Here is a 21,312-nt window from a genome sequence, read left to right on the forward strand (position 1 = left end):
AAAGCCCACAAAGCATAGCCTCCTGCATAATCGTCATACTCAATGCCGTGACTGGTGTTGGTTCCTAACTGACCGGTGGCTTCGTACAGGGACAAGTACGATCTCAAGTAATTTTTGTTCTTGTCACTAAAGTCAGGTTCGAAAGGTCGGGTACACAAGGTCTTGCCATCACGACTGACTTCGATTTTCTTCACTAAAAAGTGTTGAAAGTTGAAAGGATTTTCTTTGAAGGCTCCGTTGAAGGCTGAATTCGTGACCATACCAAGGATTAAACGCTTGGGTAACTGTCCTTGAAACAGATGATCTTCGGTTATGGATTGAAGGTTAGCGGGAATGGTGAACGTTTTCACTTCCACGCGTCGTATGGGATACTTGGCGGTCGTTCTGCTCAACGTTTGACTGATGTCGTTACCCACTTTGGGTAACACTTCCACGCGTCGTACGTAGAGTTTGGCCTCCTGGATTATGCTTTTAGGAGCCTTAGTAGGATCAGCAGCTATCAAATGGAAAGCGGCACTGCTGCGATTCAGTCTCAAGCGGACATTCACCCCGTTCAGCAAATATTTCTCTTGCAACCACATGTCCAAATGCAAACGATCCATCAGTTCTAAACTTTTCTTCTCTAAGATTTTGCTTTCTCTTGCCTCAAAGCCGGAATTGCTTCCATCTGTTTTGTCGAACTTGTTCGCTTCGTCAGCTACCCACAGCACGCAGGCATTGAGATGACTATCCTTGGCATCTATTCCGTACGTCAAGAGATTTTCCAAGTAGGAACGGTAAGGGTATGTATCCATGCTGCTGCTGACTAGTTTGTTATTCAAGTACAAATCCACTGAGCTGAACAAGGAATGCATGAAATTGTTGACGGGAGCTATTTCGTCAGCGTCATCTACTCCACTATCATCTTTTTCTAGAACTTGGACTTTCAAGTACAAGTAACTGCTATTCAGATCGATGTAATCTTCGGGCTGCCCCTTGATTTCAAACTCGATGGGAGCGGAATCGGTCAGTGTGGAGATGGGATTAAATTCCACCCATTGGGATTCTTGCATGGTCATCATGGTGGGGGGCATGGCAAACAGATCCAGTTCCGTCTTGGAACAGGCGCAAGACTCTCGGTGCATCATTTTGTTTTGTGTTTCAATAATCGAAAACGTCTAAGTCTCGAACGGTTCTTCTTTTCTTGGCCTTTCTCGCTTGAAGTCTGGTAAAAGGGTGTTTTCTTCTTCGTCGTCTCTTTCTGCCTTGTCCTTGCTGAATGCTTGACTCGGTAGCGTGCAGGGCATTTATAGGTGTGTCTCGTCGGCCCAAAATGTCTTTGCCCGTTTGCAGCAAGACATTTTTACCTGCCCTCATGAAGGCTTCTTTAGGGTTTTGTTTGTCGATGATGACATTTTGGAGAAATTCTTTGCCTTGTGTCAGTGCCGCATCTTTCAAGGCGTGCAATCCGCGTGTCACCATCGGTTTCAACACTGGGGCCACCGAACGAAAGGCCGATTTTAACATGTCTCCTAAACCGTGTCCTCGCTGTCGAGCCACCCCTTGGTACACTGGATACATGACTTACGAGTCGTGAGAGAACCGTTTTCGAAAATGGAGTTTCACCGTGACTTTTCCTTTGGTGAATGGAATATTTTGTCCCAAATCTCCTTTTATAGTAATGTTGACCGTGTCCAAATACGACTTGCTGACGGGTAAATAGTGAGGATGGACAAATTCGCGGTGGACGTGGTAAGTGTTTCCACCTTCCTCGTCAGCGTTTGTGGCAGAATCCACTTTGAAATGAATGACACGCAGTAACGGTACGGAGGTGTGTCCCACCACGTTGTACTCCACTACATCGGAGTACACAAAGATCAAATTCAGTCCTTGGTTCAGTTCTACCGGGCTATTAAAATACTGGCCAAAAGTCGCGTTGTCGTGAATGATGGGTAATTCGGGTAGTGTTTTTTGTTCTAATTTCTTCCTCAGCTCCATGTTACCGCCCAACATGTCAAACAATTCAGGACAAAATTGAATGCCCAAGATTTTACTTCGCTCAAATTTCATCAAGAAGCGACGAGCTACTTTGTGGTACTCCATGGTGACACTTTTGTTCTTGACAATGTCAAAAGTTTTCCCAAACACGCCATTAAACCTGGAGGCTATGGCGCTGACCAAATGATGACCACTGAAATAATAGCCTGGGAGAATGGACAAGTGGTAGGTCCACGTTTTAGTTTTGTCATCATAGTCTTTAATGTCATATATGGTTCTCTTATCCAACTCCTGTTGCAATTGCTCGTCATAAACTTCCACCTTAAACCAATTTTGCTGGGCAATGACATTGTGGACTTGGGTCGGGTGAATCATTTCTACTAAAGCCACTTCCCAATGGGCTTCGTGATCTAACGCGATGGCTTGAGGTAATTTGGCCGTGTAACAGCACAACGTGTTGTTGGGAAACACCTCCATGGAACTGTCACTGGGTAAAGTTAAGTAAAATTGGTTTTGGTGACTCATAATTCCAGAGTTCTGTGGCTGTCCGATGGGTTAGTGGATGTCAGAGGCGTGTCTCCGCCCAAAATGGGGTTTTGGTTGTTGTTGTTGGAGTGGTGACTGGCACTGGCACTGGACACAACGTTCCCGTTCGAGGAGAATTTCAGGGAGGGATTGGGAAGCAGGTAACCGATGCAACTGCTCAATAAAATGGTCCACAATTGTTTGTCTCCTTGTTGCAAACTCAAATTGGCAATGGCTGCCCCGATGACACAATACACCACGAAGATTTGGCAGAAAAAGACGATTTGCGTTTTAGGCACACGTTCTCCACACCACACCCACAAGGGTTGTTTTTGTAAATCTTGCACAGAAGAACTAGGGGAAGAAGGAGTGGTCGACGTAGCTGCGTCTGATGTGTGAAAGGGCATGATGGTCACTTCTTCTTTTTATAGTCGATGACTTGCGAAGCGTCGATCCAAGAATCGAAACTGGGTGGATATCCTTTCCAACGTACTTTGACTTCTTTGACACGTCGTTTGCCCACTTTACGGGTTCTGCGTTCGAGAATGCTTTCGATGTCGTACACGTCGTCTTCTTTTTTGGTGACACGTTGTAACTCGGGCAAATAAAACGTTCCTTTGAGTACTTCTCCGTTCATGTCTTCCAATTTATAGACGGCAGGATGACGGCCATGTACTCGTCCAGTGACGCGAAACAATTCGGTCGTCCAGTTAGGTAAGTAACCTTTGTCGAAAGTGCGTTTGGTTTTGCCAATGCGCACCCAATCTCCTACGGTCAACTCTCCACTTTTCTTGGGGACAGCCCTCGTCGGGGACGTACCGAACAGGCGCTCGAACACCAGCACTTCGTTGTCGGGAGTCACGTCTTGCGGGGCACGTCCGATGCTTCGATGGTAAGATTGGTTGTACGCTTGCACCAGGTGCGGTAAGATGTCGATGTACTTCAGAGTGTGGTGATGCGTAAAATATTTCCACATGCGTTCTTTCAAAGTGCGTTGAAAACGTTCCACGATGCTGGCTTTGGTTTCGGGATTCTCGGTGGTAAAAAAATGAATGTCACGTTTCTTTAATTCTTTTTGGAAAGCTTGGTTCAGAAATTCGGTGCCTTTGTCCGTTTGCCATCGAAGAGGGCGACGACCGCTTTGTTTCAACACCCGTTGCAGGGCTCGCACTAACTCGCTGCTGGATTTGGAAGTCAAGGGTACGACCCAGGCAAATTTGGAAAAGACGTCGATGACACAAAACAAATATTTGTAACCACGATTGTAGCTGGCCAAATGAGAGACATCGGCTAAATCGGCTTGCCATTGATGATCGATGCCTTCCACTCGGGTGCGACTTCTGGCAAACTTGCGTCGAATGGGTTTGTGTAAAGTGTAGGTAGCTTGTTCTTGTAACCATCGTTGCACTTGAGGTAAACGGAGACTTTTCAGTCGCGTTTTGGCAGCACGATACAATTTTTGAACTCCTGCGTAACCTGCAGGATGGGAGGGATCGTAGTAAATGCTAGCTAAGACTTTTTCCATTTTTTTGTGTTGATTGGTGTCTTAATAAGGCACCCACTCTTGGAAGAGGCTACTCTTTTTCTCTTGGGGTATTTTCTTGGATTGCAAGGCTTTGCGTGTGCGGCCAGCAATAGGTGTCGAAGAGGAGGATGTCTGAGCAGGGGATATCGGTTCTTGTTTCACTTCTGTCTTCACTTCTGTCTTCACTTTCTTTTTCTCTTGTGAGGAAGAAGGGGTGGCCATCATCTTTTTAATCCATCCAACTCTGGAGGTAGGTGGTGTTGTTAACTTGCGTACTTTTTCTGGTGGAGTTTGAAACCCTTCTTCTTCTTCTTCTTCTTTTCCTTTTTCTGTCTTGGTCACGGGTACTGGTGGTACTGGTACTGGTACTGGTGATGGTGCTGGACTTTTCATCAAGGTCTTAAAATCTTTTAGAGTGGGTAGAGCTGTTTCGTCTAAAGCTTTCTGGTGAAAGAGTTGCAATCGTTGCAAGAGTTGACCGTACTTTTGCGATTTTTCTGTTTCGGACAAATCTTGGCGATCCAGCAAGGATTGCAATTCGTGTTGTAACTGGGACATCTCGCTCAAATTGGGATTGGGAGGTAAATGCGGGGTGCGTTGTTCTTGCCACCGATGGTATTCCATCCATCGTTTGTAAGGCACTAAAGGTAGTTTTCGTCCTTCCATGGGGTTGTCAGGGGTGAATTCTGAGATCTTGGGACTTCCGAAGGCCTTTTTATCTTGCTCCCATCAGTCCTCCCAACATGGTTCCCAACACTCCTTTCAGTATGGGGCCTAACAAGAGAGGTAAAATGCCTCCACGTTGGACCAACATCTTCTTCTTTTGACGAAGGGGGATTTTCTTTTGAACCATTTGGCGAAGAACGTGACGATGTTTGCCTAAGCATTGTTTCTGGTGTTTGGACAAAGGGATCGTACCTTTTAAGACGTTCAAACAACATTCGCACACGGTATCGATGACCTCTTTGGAGGCTGATTAAATGAGCTTTTTTCGTAGGGGTGGAGAAGCTTTGGACAGGACAGATAACAGGTCCCCATGTTTGGCTAAACGTGGTGGTAGTCCTTTTCTTTTCTTTCCTTGGGGTTTTCTGGAGGGTGACATCTTTGAGTCTTTAGGAGCACTTAAAAACACTGATACCCTACTCGGTCACAGGCCTTTTTTATACTGGAACGCGTCGCCACTGATTGTCTTTACGTTTTATCAGTTTGAGGACAGGCATGACACGTCGTGCAGGGGTACGTAACGGACTAAATCGAGCCAGTTCTTGCTTGGACAAATCCAGTAAACTTTGTAACATGCCCGATCTTTCTTGAACTTTGATTTTGGGAGAAGGTACTTTGTGAGCAGCAGCCACTGCCGCTAAATTGGAAGGTCCTGCCACTGGGGAAGTTCTTTTGGGGGTCATCAACGGAGAAGTTCTTGGTGTGATCAACGTCTCCAAGTACTCTTCAGTTCCTGGTGACATCAACGGAGAAGTGGACAAACGTGAGGCTGCCGGAGACGCTGTGGCAGGTCGTGCCTTGCGAGTGTAAGGTTGCGTCCTGGCCGAAGTGCCTCTCTTGCGACTAGTTTTCTTCTTCTGTGGACTTTTCTTTTTCTGGGGACTTTTTCTCTGTTTCTTTTTCTGGGGGCTTCTTTTCTTTTTCCGGGGTGATGGTGGTGGTGTCTGGTAAGAGGAGGGTCCTGCCACTGGAGAAGTTCTTCTTGGGGACCTGGTCTTTTTCTTTTTCTTCTTGGGGCTTCGTTGAACTTTTGTCTTAGGGATAACTTTGGGGGCATTAGGATCCCATCTTAAGAGTGAGCGAATGATGACCCCTCCTAGAGTACCGCTCCCTCCAGGTTTCAAAATGATTTGTTTTTTGGTTTGAGTGTCGATGCGGGGATCGGCCAGTTGGACCAAAGCGACTTTGTTTCGATCGAAAAAGCGTTGGGTTTGATGAGGAATCTGAATGATTCCTTGGAGTAATTGACGTGCCGTCACCGTGAACCATCGTAAGACTTCTTTGAGACTAGCTTCTAAGACACGAGCTCGTGTTTGTGGATCTTTTTCTCGACTGATGCCATACAAGGCACGAATCAATTTGACGGGAAGATGCGACTGAAGGGACGTCATGTTCACACTGTGTGAGACAGACGAAAAAGGGTCTGAGGTTTTTATAGATTTTTTTCATGGGGAGTGAAATGAAGTCGAGGACGGAGACGTGTACAGGACAGGCCCTCCGTCTTGGCACCAGTGGTGAAACAAGTGGGTACGAAATCGCAAATCCTCGGGGGTCGTAGGTTTCAAATCGACGAGCAAATAGGCGTGTGGAGTTTGAGTGGCATCGTCGTACGCCTGAGTCAGCCAAGGCGTTCCTAACTGTTTGGCTAAGACTTGCACTTGCGATTTATCTCGAGGGCTTTTAACAAGACCACGTAATGCGCATTGAGACTGATGGTGCGATGGGCTTTACTTTGTTGAAACAAATTTTGGGTGATGTAAATGACACTGGCATTACGGTGATGCCCTTTGCGCGTAAACCACAATTTAATTTCTTCTTCGTCTTCTCCTAACATGTCGTCGAAAATGACCAAATGGGTTAGACGGGAGTCAGAGACGATGCCATCGTCTTCTTTAGGAATGCCTTCCACAAACACGATGGAATCGCCTTGACTTTCACGCAAGAGGTTGTACGCCGATTGCCACTCTTTGTAACACCACACGATCCGTTGAGGGGGCCGATCGATCAAATGATGTTTATGTTCGATCAAACGTTTGACGAATTCGGTTTTGCCTGAACCGCTAGGTCCAGCAATGAGCATGTTAAAGGGATGGCGAAGATACAAAGCCTCCCAACTGGCACGATCTAAGTGTTCGTCGATGACTTTGACAGTAGAGGAAGAGGGAGCAGAGACAGCAGAGGTAGCCATGGTGTGAGAAATGTCACTTGTGACACGAAAAACAAACAAGACAAGAGTTTATATACTTTTTTCAGAACACGTTTATTGAATGTTTCAAATATGAACACGAAAGACAAAAATACATACAACCCAAATAGTGATGTACAGGAATATAAAACACAGCAAAGCGATCAAAGTGGAATATAAACAAGTGTCTGTACAACATGTTTTGGGTAACCAAGATGTCCTAGGGACAGTGTGTAATGTTCTTACAGTCTCTACATGAGGTATTGTCACACAAGTGTCCTCCCGGAATGACCTTTCAGGAATGTCCATGACAGTCCTGTCCTGAAGCGAGTGGTTGTTCTCGGTGACGGGTTCTTCTGGCACCGTCACTAACACAGGTTGAAAAGTAACTTTTTTCCTTGAACAACTCTTGTGCATACTGGGCCACTTCTTGGGTCCAAGCCTCAAAACCCCCCTTTTTCCAGTCACGAACATCTGTCCAATGAGGGTGTAAGTCACAAGCTACACACACATCGTCATACACGTCTTGGGTCGCTAAAAGTTGACGAATCTTTTTTTCCTGTTGAGGTCGAGAAGTATCCAGATGAAAACGCAAGGCTTTGAGCAAAAGGAGTTTTTCGTGACCATTTAAGGCCATGGAAGTGGTAAGTACTGATCGTAAAGAGTCCACAAAGAATCGGCTGGTAAACGAAATCCCAGAAAACAAGTCACTAAGACACACACCACTTGTCGTCCCAAATTGAATGGATACAGTTCTTGTAATAATCGATGGTAATGATCCACGGTTTGAATATGGTCATTGAGTTCCTTCCACGGAATCTGTTGGATGACATACGACATAAGTCGTGGCATAGCAGCCTGTTTTTATAGTCTCTTTGTTTCGAAAAGAATACACGTACTTTCTAGCCAGTGATCTTCGTTCTCCAGTTGGGAATGTAAATCTTGCATACTGTAACCGAAACGTCAGAGTTCGATTAGAAGTTTCCTCTTCCGCTAAGTAGATTCCACGTAAAATATGTTGGTAATCCTTTACCTCGTCTTCCTCAATGGGTTGCTCTAGGTGAATCTCGAAGTAACCAAAATGATCAACACGTGAATCATCGGGGGCCTGGAAGTATTGAACAAGGTCTGACCACTGAAACAATTTCTGACGAATCAGTTCTCTTATACCCTTCAGGTACCAGTGGTTAAAGATCTGGTGACGTAACGGATGCAATTGTTCTTTACGTTTCACTTGTATTTTCACCAGCTCTCGGTAAATGCGTTCTCTCAACTCCACAGGCAAGCCCAAAATGTACTCTTGTAAAGTATCCATAAGTATATACACTGTTTTTGGAATCGTTGGGTGGTAGCCAATAGCCTCGTTTAACTATGTGCCTAATGTAATATCCACTCATAATCAGTCTTCTTGTACTTTGGAACAGAGCATAATTTAAAAACGGATGAATCACTTTGAGTTTACGTTTCACTTGTATTTTGACCAGCTCTCGGTAAATGCGTTCTCTCAACTCCACAGGCAAAGCACGAATGTTCTCTTGTAAAGTATCCATGAATAGGTCATACTAAATCCTCTTTGGTCTGACACAAGAAATGTACTCTTTGCACAAACATGGTTTCACTTCAGTGTCGAATTTAAATCGTTGAGTCACTAATCTACACATTACAATTCGTTCAGAAGTTTCCTCTTTCACCAAGTTGACATTGTGTTCAAGATGTTGGTAATTCGTTAACTCTTCCTCTGGAATTCGATGCAGTACGTTTACAATGATGTAACTACAATCGTCCATACCAAACCAATCCTTTTTAAAACTAGAGGATCGTTGATCAATGTCTGTCCAATGGAACACTTTCAATTGAATCAGTCCTTGTATAGCCTTCAGGTACCAGTGGTTCAAACACCGGTGACGTATCGGATGCAATTGTTCTTTACGTTTCACTTGTATTTTGACCAGTTCTCGATAAATGCGTTCTCTCAACTCCACAGGCAAAGCACGAATGTTCTCTTGTAAAGTATCCATGAACAGATTATTATGGTAAGAAGTTACTTCAATGTCTCGGTCCCACTAAAGGTAAGTAATGACAATTCGGTGACCATCGAGCATGTTCTACGTAGGCCGAATCTTGCGGTTCCCAGTGGTGAAGTGACACACCGCAACTGAAGCACTTGACTTTATCTCCTTCGCCCAAGTAGAAAAATCCGGCTCTGGCTAATTCTTCGGGGGTCGGTCCTCCCAGATACTTTGGCCATTTTCCTTTGAACGATTGAAGACGATTTTCAAAGTCGCAGTATTCCGACAAACGCACAGGAAACGAATAATCGTTTTTCACAGGTTCGTTTCCATGAGGGTTGAGTGAAATGGGCAGGAGTTTGCTCAGGGCTGGATGACATCCGTAGGGAGGTAAACGTGAAGGTCGACATTCCCCTTTAAAACGAAACCCAGTAAAATGTCCAAGAGGACGAGCAGCATCGCTTTCGCATCCCACAGGTTTGACACGCACAGCATCACTTTCCATGACAGGGGTAGGGGTACTAAAGTTCCCATGATGCTTTACGGCATCGCTCAGGTCACAAGGTACAGCATCGGTCCCATCGCAAGGCTCACAATCGCACTCGTCTGCAAACTCCGTTACGCAATTACAATGGTAACCACATGGACAATCGCAGTTTCCTTCCGGACATTTTCCGTCGCAATGTCTGGGTCTTATCCATTCAGTATTAGTCACACTAGAGAAAGATACAGCTTTTTTACAATCTCCAAACTGGAACGATGTCTCTTTCAAAGTATTCATCTTGTTCGCTCGGTCTTGGTAGTCACAATGAACTATCGATCTTGCCTAGGGTTCCTTTTTTATATACAGACCAATACCGACGTGACCGTACGGTAAGGTGAAATGATTGGGAAGTCGAACTCGCTTCTGGTACACGATTTGATAGACTTTTTCCAGGGGTCGACTGACGATGTGGTGAGTGGGTAAACGTACAATCTTGTTCGGTTGGTGAGTGGTCACTTTAAAGTTTCCATCCTCTCCCGATTGCAAGGCTTCTTTCAATACCCCAAAGTTGACCACTCGACTGGTACGATAATTCAGAGTCAGTCCTTTCACTTTGCACGTCGTGTGCACTTCTCCTTGTTTGTCCCGGTATTCGTAGCCGTAATTTTTGGGACCGCCACTGACGAAACTTAGAATCTTGTCGTCGGGATGCTCGTCTGTCCAGGCTCCTAAACGGTCTCCTTCGATGTTAGGGTGATGTTGAATCGGGTGATGGATGTAAATGCAACTGTCCGTGTCAAAGTACAGGACGCGTTCTTCTAACAGTTCTAAAGCTTCGTACAATTTTAAGCGAGCATGGGCTGTCACGTAAGCCGCAATGATGACATTTCCAAAAGGGTCGTCTTGCACAAAGTCCAGATCTTCTTCGTAATTGACCAAGATCAAATTCTCTCGAACGACGTCCACGTGTTTCATGTATTTGGTTTTGTCGTGAATCATCTGGAAGTAGCGGGAAGGTTCTGTCAAATATTCCGTCTTGGGTAAACACGGTCGTTGTGCCATTTTACCCCACAAGCAATTTAACATCACTTTGGCAAACGATCGCCTGCCTTCGTTTTTCTCGATGTGGTCTAAAGTGATGCCTTCTTGTTCGTAGTATTTCTCTTTGAATTGTATTTGGTCTTCGGGAGTGTGACACCAGGAAGGATAGCCGCTGGCTTCTTGCTTCAGTTTCAAAAAGGCATCCACGTAGTCTGCGAAAATGCCTTTCTGACTGGGATCACCCTTGCAATACTGTTGTGTCTTGGGAAAGTGGCAAATTTCGTACACTTCTAACAGTTGGTATCCCATGTCCAAAGCTTTGAACAATTCTACGCTGACCCAGGTTCCCGTCAAGGCCCGTTCTTCCTGGCTGTGCTGACAAGGTTGATCTTGGTTGCACGTTTCGGCACAAGTACGGCACAAGGGAAACATCAATTTGCCTTGACAATGGTGAGGTAAGACGGGATGGTATAGGTTCGTGGGAGGCAAAACTTTACACTTGATCAAGCCTTCGTATTGTCGAATGTTTTTCAGGTCGATGTGTTCCGTTAACAATTGCGGGTGCCCTACAGGAAAGCGACAATATTTGCACACGTAGGGATACAGCGAACACACGTCCAAGTATTTGATTTCTTCTCCTATCTCTTCGTCGGCTTGGTACAGCAAACAGGTGGCATTGGTCCTTCCTCCGTACAAACTATCCCTCGGGTTCAGCGGGTCCATGAACTGGTAACTTTCCACGAGGCGTTTAAACTCGGGATCGGTTTTCATACGGTGATCGTACTCGTGTTCCCACATTTCCACCACTTGGTATCCTTGCTGTTCTAACTTTAGGCGTCGCTGACAAGTGTCCTGGTACAAGTCTTCCATGGTTCGTTGCAAAAACTGATTTTTAGTGCCACGGTCAGGGTAACAGACGGGACATCCGTGAAATAAGCAACCGTTAAACTCGTACACGATCTTGGGGTTTTCTAAGTCCCAGCCATCGACCGAATACGTTCCGATGGTCTTTTCGCCCCCTCCGTTGCGGGCATGCTGAATCCACTTGTCTTCCTTGTCGCACAAGTAATGTAACCAACGTAGGGCTTTGACCGAGTATTGACGTTTGACAAAGTGGGTCGTTTGAGGACTGATGACAGCCACGGTCTTTTCAGGCATGAATCGTTGTCGATACACTAAGGAACACGCTTTGGCAATGGTGCAAGCTTCTTTCAAAGGATCGACCCCTCCGTGTTCCATGAACAGTTCTCGAAATTTTCCACAGCAACGCCGTAAAATGTCCACGTCGGAACGACAATACTTTAGCATTTCTTCCTGAAAGTCGAAAGGGTCCGAGGCGTGAATCTGGTACCAAGCGTAGAAAGCTTCTCGTTGTTCGGTACGCATGTTGTCGGGGTCGTAATAGTGAGCCTCAGGTAAATGGGGTAGAACGGCGTGTTGATTGGCTTCCGTATTGAAAAAGTGTGGAAAGTACCCTTTAGCCATTTCTGTCATTCCAAACGTTTTAGGCATTCGACTCAAAGGCATGGCCAAATAGCTCATCGAATCTTTAAACTGTACTTGTCCCACTTGCATGAAAATGATTTTGGCTCCGTTCAAAGTCACTTTAGGACGCTCGGTGCCTTGTTCCGTATAGTATCTGAGAAGAAACTGTCCATCGTATCCGGAGAAATTGTGAGCCATCACCGTGGCATGACGATGACAATCTCCGTAACGTTCGATGTCCTCTTGGCTCCACGTCTTGTCGACGGGGTCTAAGACCCATTGGGCAAAATCGGCTAACGTGTTTGGTCCCCGAAAGATTTTTTCACGCCCTCCGGGAATCTTGCTGCAGTGAGGGCAATGACTGAAGATAGGTTCTTGAATGCACTTCTCGCACGCTCGATGAGCCACGCAGAAATTAGGAATGTGAATGCCAGTCTCTTGCATGCATTCGAAATCGAAAAAGATGAAATTGCCTTTCTTCTTGTGACCGTCCTCTTTCTCTGGTGGGGGTTGGTATTTTTGCACGTAACATTCGTGTTCCAAGTCCACGATGTGGTGACAAATGTGACATTTTTTCTTTCCTGAACATACGTGTGCCTTGGTATTATTGGTACGTATGCCTTGTCCACACGTAGGGCACAATCTCAGGAGTTGACAAGCGCATTTCTTCTGTGAACCTTGCGTCTTCAAATGTTGTTGGTAACAGGTAGGGCTGACAAACGTGCGCAGACAAGTGGAACAAGGCACTGGTTCTTCGCTCAGACAGGGTGGAGAGGCCAAACATCCTGAGCATTTCCATCCACAATGTTTGTGTTGCTCTGGATTATTATAACCATAGTCACATTTCTCACAGTAATAACCGTATCCCAGGAATCCGGTGATACTGGTAATGGTATCGAAATGGTCATCGTGATGATAAACATGAATGTATTTTCCGTCCTTAAAATCTTGGCCTCGAAACAATAGAGGCCCGCGCATTTCTTGAGGGTGCACTTTCAAGGTGTATCGTGGAGCTAGGACATCTTGCAATTTTTGCATCTCAGGAATGCCGCAGGGTGTGTCTTTGGGCAGTCCGGCTTGTTGTAACAGGAGTTCTGCTTCGTTTCGTTGTTTGGCTCGGTCGGAACGTTGAATAGTGTCCCAGGTTCTTTTCCATTCTACCGTGTCGTTCTTGTTGGCATAGGTTCGTCCCACCACGATGGCACGGGCTAAACACATCTGGTCATGAGGGTTGTTAATTCGGACGAGACTCGTTTTGGTGTTGCGAAGGTCGTCCACCAATAACATCTTTTTGCGTCCTGTCCCTTGAGGAGGAGAGACGTGGGTCATGTCCAGTGTGGCTTTACCATCGGTGATGTCAAACTGATCATTAGATTGTTGTACGTGTTGAATCTTGTCCATGACTTTGGAAGCAGTCAATTCTGCAGGGGTGCTAAACTCGATCCAAACAGGGGATTTCAAACCGTCGTGTTGTATGGAAAGTCTCAAGCGATCGTCTTCTTTGGGTTGACATTGTCGCTTGAGTGCAGTGAGCAAAGAATCCCACACCTCGGTGATGAACACTTCTGCTTTCTCTAACGGCACTTCAGCCTTGAAATCTTTAAACTTCACCGTGTATTTGTAAGCCGTGGTTCTAAATTTTCTAGAGGAGCGCTTTTCCGTCTCTCGAATGGAATAGTAATTTTCAGGGTTGACTAAGGGTGGTGAACTTGGTTTAGAGGGTTCGGATTCTGGTTCACTCATGTCCTCTTCAAAATCACTGGCATGAATTTGTGCCAAGATTTCAGCCCTGGTACGAGGCGATAGATCACGTTTCTGCCTCTTACTTTCTTCTTCTTCTTTCTTCTCGAATGAATGGGATCGTTTCATCTTGAAAGCAAAAAGTCAAATGACTCAAGTTCAAACACCATAAACTACTTTATAGTCATAGCAGACCAGCGTATATAAAAGGGTGTGTGTCTTGTCCTTTCACTATTCATTTCACTCTCAAGCCGAGCACAACGATGGAAGAGACTAACCAGATGGAACGTTTCGTCAGAGCTTTGCGAGGGGTCATTAGAAAATTCTCTTCAGACCAGCCTACGGACTACTCTCCTTCCTTTAGAGATAAGAGTCAAGATACTTGCTATATCTGTCAGAAGAAAGGGCATTGGTCTTCAGAGTGTCCAGACCGTCAAAAAAGAAAAAAAACAGGGGATAAAAAAGACAAAAGTCAAGATACCTGTTATTATTGTAAAGAAAAAGGACATTGGTCTCCAGATTGCCCAAAAAAGAAACAAGAGGAGTCAGAAGAAAAGAGGAATTCTTCAGAAGAAGAGAGGGATTCTTCAGAGGAAGAGAGGGATTCTTCTGAGGAAGAAAGAAGACAGGTGAAGAAAAAGAAACAGGAGAAAAAAAGAAGAAGGGAAGAAAGCGAGGAGGAAGAAGAAGAGGAAAAGAGTGTGACGGTGAAGAAATTCAAAAAACAGAGAGACTAAACAAGGAGAAAAGAAGAAGTCAATGAACTTTTTATTAAAGTGTTGTGTTGTGAATTGTGAATTGGATTGTAAAAAAATGGAGAAAAGAATAAATGAATGATATAAGGTAAGAGTCTTTGAGTTTTGATTTTAAAATAAGAAGCTACACTCACGCACTCATACACAGACACGTACTATAAGGGTAAAATGGGTGAGTTATTGGCAAATTGAAATTGTATTTCTTTTCGAGAAATGTGGGTGGCCCTGAAAAGGGCCTTTTTTCTTTATGGTGCAGGGGTGAGTTTAAGCAATCAATTTTAACTGCCTTAAGCCTTTGCCACGGCCAAGGCCTACTTCTGGACTGCGTAATGATGATAATGATTGGGTTGAAATCACTAAGGGTGGTACGGTAGGCTTAGTCACAGGGTTGACATGTTTGGCTCGGGAAGGTCGTATTCTCTTCGGTCGTGATAAAGAAGTCTGATACATTTGTTTCAGACTTCTTAACTCCGCTAAAATGTCCAACAGTACCGTGACCGTTTGATTTTCACCCTCTTGTTTCTTTGCTGCTACTTCTTCTTGCTGTTGTTTTTTTCTTACCTCTTCTTCTTGCTGTTGCTGTTGCTGTAGGAGAAAAGCCTGTTCCGCTTCCTTTTGTCGTTGTATAAATTTCTCCAATTCTTCTTTCTGTCTCTGTCTAAAATTCTCCACTTGCGGTAATGAAGAAGGTAACGAAGGTTCCGGAACAAATTCTTGCGAGGAGAGAAAATCCACAAAATCCCAATTCACCTCTTCTGAAAGTAAGTCCGGGTTCCCTTGGGCGGTCTCCCCTGCTGGTGCACCCCACTGGATCGTTTTCTGAGTTTCCGTCATGTTGAATCACTATCGCATAGATTGACTGCACACAAGCGCTAGCGAATCTATATTGACTACGTGACGTCACAGACTGCTCTCTTCGGATTGGATGCGGGCTGACTGAATTCTGTAACGCGTGTTCGGATTGGTGAATGAACTCAATCCGTTTCAATCCTTCCTGTCCCTATAAATAAGCGCCGTTCACTGCATTGATTCACCTATTCTCGGAGCCTCAACATGTGGACAGACGTTGAATCTTCAACCCTTGTGTCAACAATGATGTTCAGGACGGACATGCTCATGTATGTCCGATCCAAGTGGACCGTTGTCCACAGGACCAACAGCAGCCTGTGGATAAGAAGAGTCTATATAGAGAGACAAGGTTGCCTCAAGAGGACTCTGATGTATGGCCCTGCTGTAAGACGAAGTTTGAGGAAAAGAAGATGTCGCAAATGCCCTCTATGTTAAGGGCATATTAACATAAACCAAAGGCCCTTTTTAGGGCCAGCCATATTTCTCGAAAAGAGATAGTCTTTGAATTGCCTACCCCTTTTTTTAAAAAAATTTTTTAAAAAAAAAAATCCCATGTTAAATTCCCCTTGTCCGTAGATTGTCCCACGATTTATTGCCATGTTAAATTCCCCTTGTCCGTAGATTGTCCCACGATTTTTCGCCATGTTAAATTTCCATTGTCCGTAGATTGTCCCAAGGGGTTCTGTAATGCTAATTCCCATTGTCCGTAGGGTATCCCCTTTCACTACTTATGTACCACATAAACCACAGTATGGATTCACTATTCTAGCTAGGGGTATGTACCATATAAACAGTATGGATTCACTGTTCCAGCTAGGGGTATGTACCATATAAACAGTATGGATTCACTGTTCCAGCTAGGGGTATGTACCATTTGAACCCAATTCGCAATGATGAACTCTCTTGTTCTAGGACCAATACTGGAGCATTTAATAGTTTTCATTACATTTCATCACATGTGCTTAAGATTTTGCATTGGATTTAAATTTTTGACAAACTTAATTGTCTCATTAACATAGAGAAAATGCATGCGGTTATTTTTCGGTACCTTAAGTCCAGTATAAGAGTACACCTTTTTGCGAAAAAGAGATTGTCTCAGTAGAAAATATTTCAGTTGTAGAAACATTTCATGGCAAAATCCACATTTTGTTATGGCATTTGTGACATGAGCACGATTTAAAAAAGAACCAGTAAGAAAATTTGTTGCTAAGGACTCACACTTATCATCAGAAAACGGTTTGTATTGCTACGGCACAGCGACACAAGTAGGTTATTTCATGTGAATGCCAACGCAGTAATTTGTCTTGCCATATGGTGCACTAGGAAAGAAAAGAAACAATGATACGTGAAAACATGTCTTACATGTTCCTAGAGCAAAAGGAATATCAAACAAAATTTAGTCTTTTTACAGACCTGGTATAAACCAATAATTAATTAATCCAAGTAATGTAAAAGAATGACATATATCATCCCTTTACCCAATCATTTCAGTAGGAGAGGAGACAGTTTCATTTGCACTGATGCAGGCACCAAAGTCGAAACGGGACCCAATAGGATTTAGAGTTTATCCGGTGAGTTAACGAAAATAAATCTAATATGACAAACGACGTTCATTTTCAACTTGCCTGTATAGATTATCTCTTTATTTATTTGACTCAGTCAACTACATTTTATTGGACACAAAGCATAATGAATCATTGGTGACACTCATCTGCGAACGAAACGACTATCATGTATCTGGATGTATGTGTACGGTACGTCATGTCCAGACTAGATGTATGTATACGGTACGTCATGGCTAGACTAGATGTATGTGTACGGTACTTCATGTCCAGACTAGATGTATGTATACGGTACGTCATGGCCAGACTAGATGTATGTGTACGGTACTTCATGTCCAGACCAGATGTATGTGTACGGTACGTCATGTCCAGACTAGATGCATGTGTACGGTACATCATGTCCAGACTAGATGTATGTGTATGGTACGTCATGTCCAGACTAGATGTATGTGTACGGTACGTCATGTCCAGATGCTATTAAAAACGAAGTGTCATTTATCCATACTGATGTGCAATATTGTTTGGGTCAGTGGTTTATGAAACTTTCAGATTTTATTATGTTTCAAAAGCTAATGGAAGACAGTACAGCGGCTTAACTTTAATTTGTGGAATATCCACCTTCCAATATTTTGTGGCTACTTCAGTCCATGAATATAAAATATCACATAAATGCATATTATAAAAGACATATCTTTGGATGCAACTATATATGAAAATCTAATATTTGATGCAGTTATAAAATCAACGCTCCTGAAAATAAATCAATCAACGATATCCCTTATGGTAATTGAATCTCGTTAGTCATAAGGTTCTTGTGAACCACATACTATTAATTAATTTGGACATCAACAGTATGAAATAAAAACTGCGCCATTGCCACCTTGTGAAAGACCTTTGTGTTCTTACCTAAAACTCAGATTTTTGTCTTATATTGAATTCTAAATTTCAAAAGAGTATTCCTTCCTTGACTTTTTCAGCTGGAGGGTGTTGTTCCAGTAAATCAAGATTATCTGTACGGTAATTACGAAAGCTGTCCGGCCAATACTGAAGGCTCCCAGGGAACCTTTGTGAACGCAGACAGTATCACCAGCATCTGGCGTCTACCGCCTGGCCGATACGTGCTGCTGATACATATGGATGAAACGACAGACCAGAATATATATGCTCTTGTCTGTCGTGCAAGCTGTCATCTAAATATTGAGTACGTATAACCTAAAGACTGGTCTAAGTTCACCATTTCACATTAAAAAGCCAACTGTTAACCACTAGGTGGATGGATGGATGGACATCGGTTTTCTTAAGCTTGATTGGCTTGATAGGTCTTGTTTCGTTATCACGCAAATAAATGAAAGCGTATCAAACGCATTGTTAGTTAGCCAATTTGTATTTCGCACTATATCCTAAATGACATATAAAAATGCTCAATTGAAGCTTATCAGTGATCTTGTGTTTCTCTGATCAGTCATACTGCATGCCATTTGTGAACTGCCTAGATCAAATGATTTAAGTTAGGGCTGCGTTTTTACAAGTGCTTGATGTGGCGTATTATTGCAGCCATATCCATTTGTCAACATCAGTTTTGCAGCAGCTTTCATGTCCAGGTTGGTTGTTATATTTATCCTTCCTCCCAGTCTGTATTCAAAGTAAATTACGCAGCATTCATCATCATATGTGTATTGGCTGAAAACATTGCAACCCTGTTATGTTTGCCAGTCACAAAGAAGACATACATTTTCTTGGAGGGAAACATTTTTATATATATATATATATATATATATATATATATATATATATATATATATATATATATATATATATATATGATTGTGCTAAACCACATATTATACGGTCTAAGTAATGTGAAAAATCTTCTATGTTAATTGTTGATCTGTTCATTCTTTTTTCAGGCCAAAACAAACTGGTGAATAAAAAATGTACATCATACATGTTACTGGTTTCTTCTGATGATATCCATGGACGAGTGCATGTGTCACAATCACACTGTCTTTTCAGCAATGAGTTTCTCGTGTATTCTTTGAAGATAACTGTTGTTGAGGACTGCATACCTATAAATAACAGGAAGAAAATGGTATACTAACCGGTAGATGCTTTAAGTGGAATGTATTTTTACGTTCTTGTGACGCTTTGGTTAAGTATAAATTTAATATCATGATCTTGCCTACGAAACGTTAACAAACTGATATTTCTAATATTTATAAACATGGATATAAAATTGCATGTGTAAACTTCCTGATGAGCTTCAGGGATCAGTGAAAAGAAATGTTCGTTACTTAAATGTATATTTTGAATCACATTTGTACGTAAATAAAATACTTAAAAATTCATTCTGGTATTTTCAAGGAAAGAATGTTTTAATGAATGATAAAAGAAATTATTATTTTTCTTGGGTCTGCATGAAATAATTTTATTCCTAACTTCAATAACCTTTCGGCCACCCGTTACTGTATTGACACCTTGATCTTGTTTTGCTTAAACCAGGATATGATAAATATAAATAGTTGTAGTCAAATATCAAGTAAATCTAATAAAATTTATACGTAAGAAACAAGCGAGTGAGTTCTGTCTTTACATTTTCATGTTACAGCATTGTGAGTAGGTCGTTTGTTTTAAAGTTTAAACATTTATAAATACTTAAGAAAATTTGTGTCGAGACTGTTTGATTGCACTGTATATCTGTATTCTCGTCATTATATGTGATTATTCCTATGAATTTACTATATACTGGTATAGTTTTCTTCAAGTGTTGAAATAGTTGCAGACTTTTTATCAAAACTATAATGTCGTTCTGTGATCTCATGACAAGGAATAAGTTGAAACCCTGTTATTGCATCAAGAATCAAGTTCTTCATTGGTAATTGATACCCTTCATATTGCCGGAAGCTCTGTCAGTTGACATTTTAATCGCAACACAAATGTGATCTAATTTCGTTAAAGTTTGATGTATATTGATCGTGTAAAAATAATTTCATTAGGCCTTACTCATTTCTTCTAGATGTATAAGGATAATAATTCCATATTTCACTAGCATTTTTATGCCTTGCTACGTACAGAAAAAACTAAATTTGTCACAATTCTTTGATATATAAACACCTACAGTTTTTAGGACTGTCTTCTTCTCTAATATCACCAAATATGTATACAGATGGTGCTCTACAGTTTCGTACTTTGCATAGGTTAAAGTTTTAAAGAAAAATATTTTCCCAGGTTTCCTCACTGTTTATACTAGTTTTTTTTTATAAAAGAGACCTTGTATATTTTAGATTTGTTATTTAAAACAAACTTGTAATTCCCTTCATTTTGTTATATGATTGATGGGTGTATATGGGTTATAGAGTATAAAACTTGACATTACTTCAGATGTGCACCTTTCAAAAAACTGCTAGATCTACTTGGTCATTTTCTCTTTATAGATTTTGGAAGTAAATTGTAAAAACAAGAGCCGATAACTTTGTTTACATTTTATGTATTTGGAAATTGATTCAGTGCACTTTCAGAAGCTTTACTTGTCTAGTCGAGCACAATTCATTTTACTTATTTAAATAACTGCTTAAAATTGTGTAACTTAGACTAATTCAGGCTGAGTTTTGGAGCACATTGGGAGCAGTCATTTTGGTTAGATGTGTGATTAGAGCAGGTACAATTTATACAAGTACAATATACAAAGAAATTCCAGCCGCAGTACATGAATGTAGCTTAGAGGTTTGCCAATATTCTCTCCACTGTGCAAACTGCAAATGAAAAAAGCTTCACCTTACACCTGTCACCCTCTCAACAGTTCATAATATATGTAGAGCGCCCCAATACAAATTTAAGTATTCCCTGACTGTGATATTAACTTATTAGATATTTAATTTCAAATTAAATTTGTTGTGGGATTTTTGTATGTTGTTATCGGTACGATACTGTGATTACGATTGTGTTCACATACGTTACTAAGGGTAACACTTCAGCATCTGTTACATTTTCTTGTTTAGAGAAGGAAATCAATGTTGACTTAAGGAAATTCATTTTTTACAGATGTAATTATATATGACTGTTTTTTGGTATAAATGAAATATAAGAAACCAAATATTCCTTTTTCTTTTTTTCCCATTTTGCCCAATGAGTATATTGAACAAAAACACTCAAGAAACAAATTCTTTTCCGAAAATATTTTGTTTAAAATCATACTTTCTCACTGAGTACTCAGTACATGGGAAACTTTTGCACACATTGATATGTGTGATTCACATTGTAATGCTGATAACTTATGTAATCTCGATACATCACAAACCTTAAAAATCATCTTTAAAATTTCAGTTTTACTTTTAAGAAAACGTGTACAATGTTGCGTGGTACAAACTCTATTTTTTTATATACACTATGCACAGCATAATACAAGTAAACCAATGTTAATTATTTGATAATGAAATAACGAGCAGTGTAATGATT

General features: G+C 42.1%; 1 protein-coding gene across 2 annotated transcripts in view; it reads left to right on the forward strand.

Moving 5' to 3' along the window:
• LOC149779401 (calpain-2 catalytic subunit-like) overlaps positions 1-20,115 on the forward strand; it is a 57,734-nt gene extending 37,619 nt beyond the window's left edge. The window contains exons 15-17 of one of the 2 annotated variants that reach the window (XM_089940066.1): positions 16,790-16,869; positions 17,838-18,061; positions 18,768-20,115. In XM_089940066.1, coding sequence (XP_089796192.1) covers positions 16,790-16,869; positions 17,838-18,061; positions 18,768-18,789 — 326 coding nt within the window. In that variant the 3' untranslated portion in view covers positions 18,790-20,115. The remainder of the gene's footprint in view (positions 1-16,789; positions 16,870-17,837; positions 18,062-18,767) is intronic. The other variant, XM_089940067.1, reaches the window with a different exon arrangement.
• The last annotated feature ends 1,197 nt before the right edge of the window (positions 20,116-21,312 follow it).

This window comes from Sinohyriopsis cumingii, chromosome 17 (genome assembly GCF_028554795.1).
Source record: "Sinohyriopsis cumingii isolate HCF-2022 chromosome 17, ASM2855479v2, whole genome shotgun sequence".
Classification (NCBI taxonomy): Eukaryota; Metazoa; Mollusca; class Bivalvia; order Unionida; family Unionidae; genus Sinohyriopsis; species Sinohyriopsis cumingii.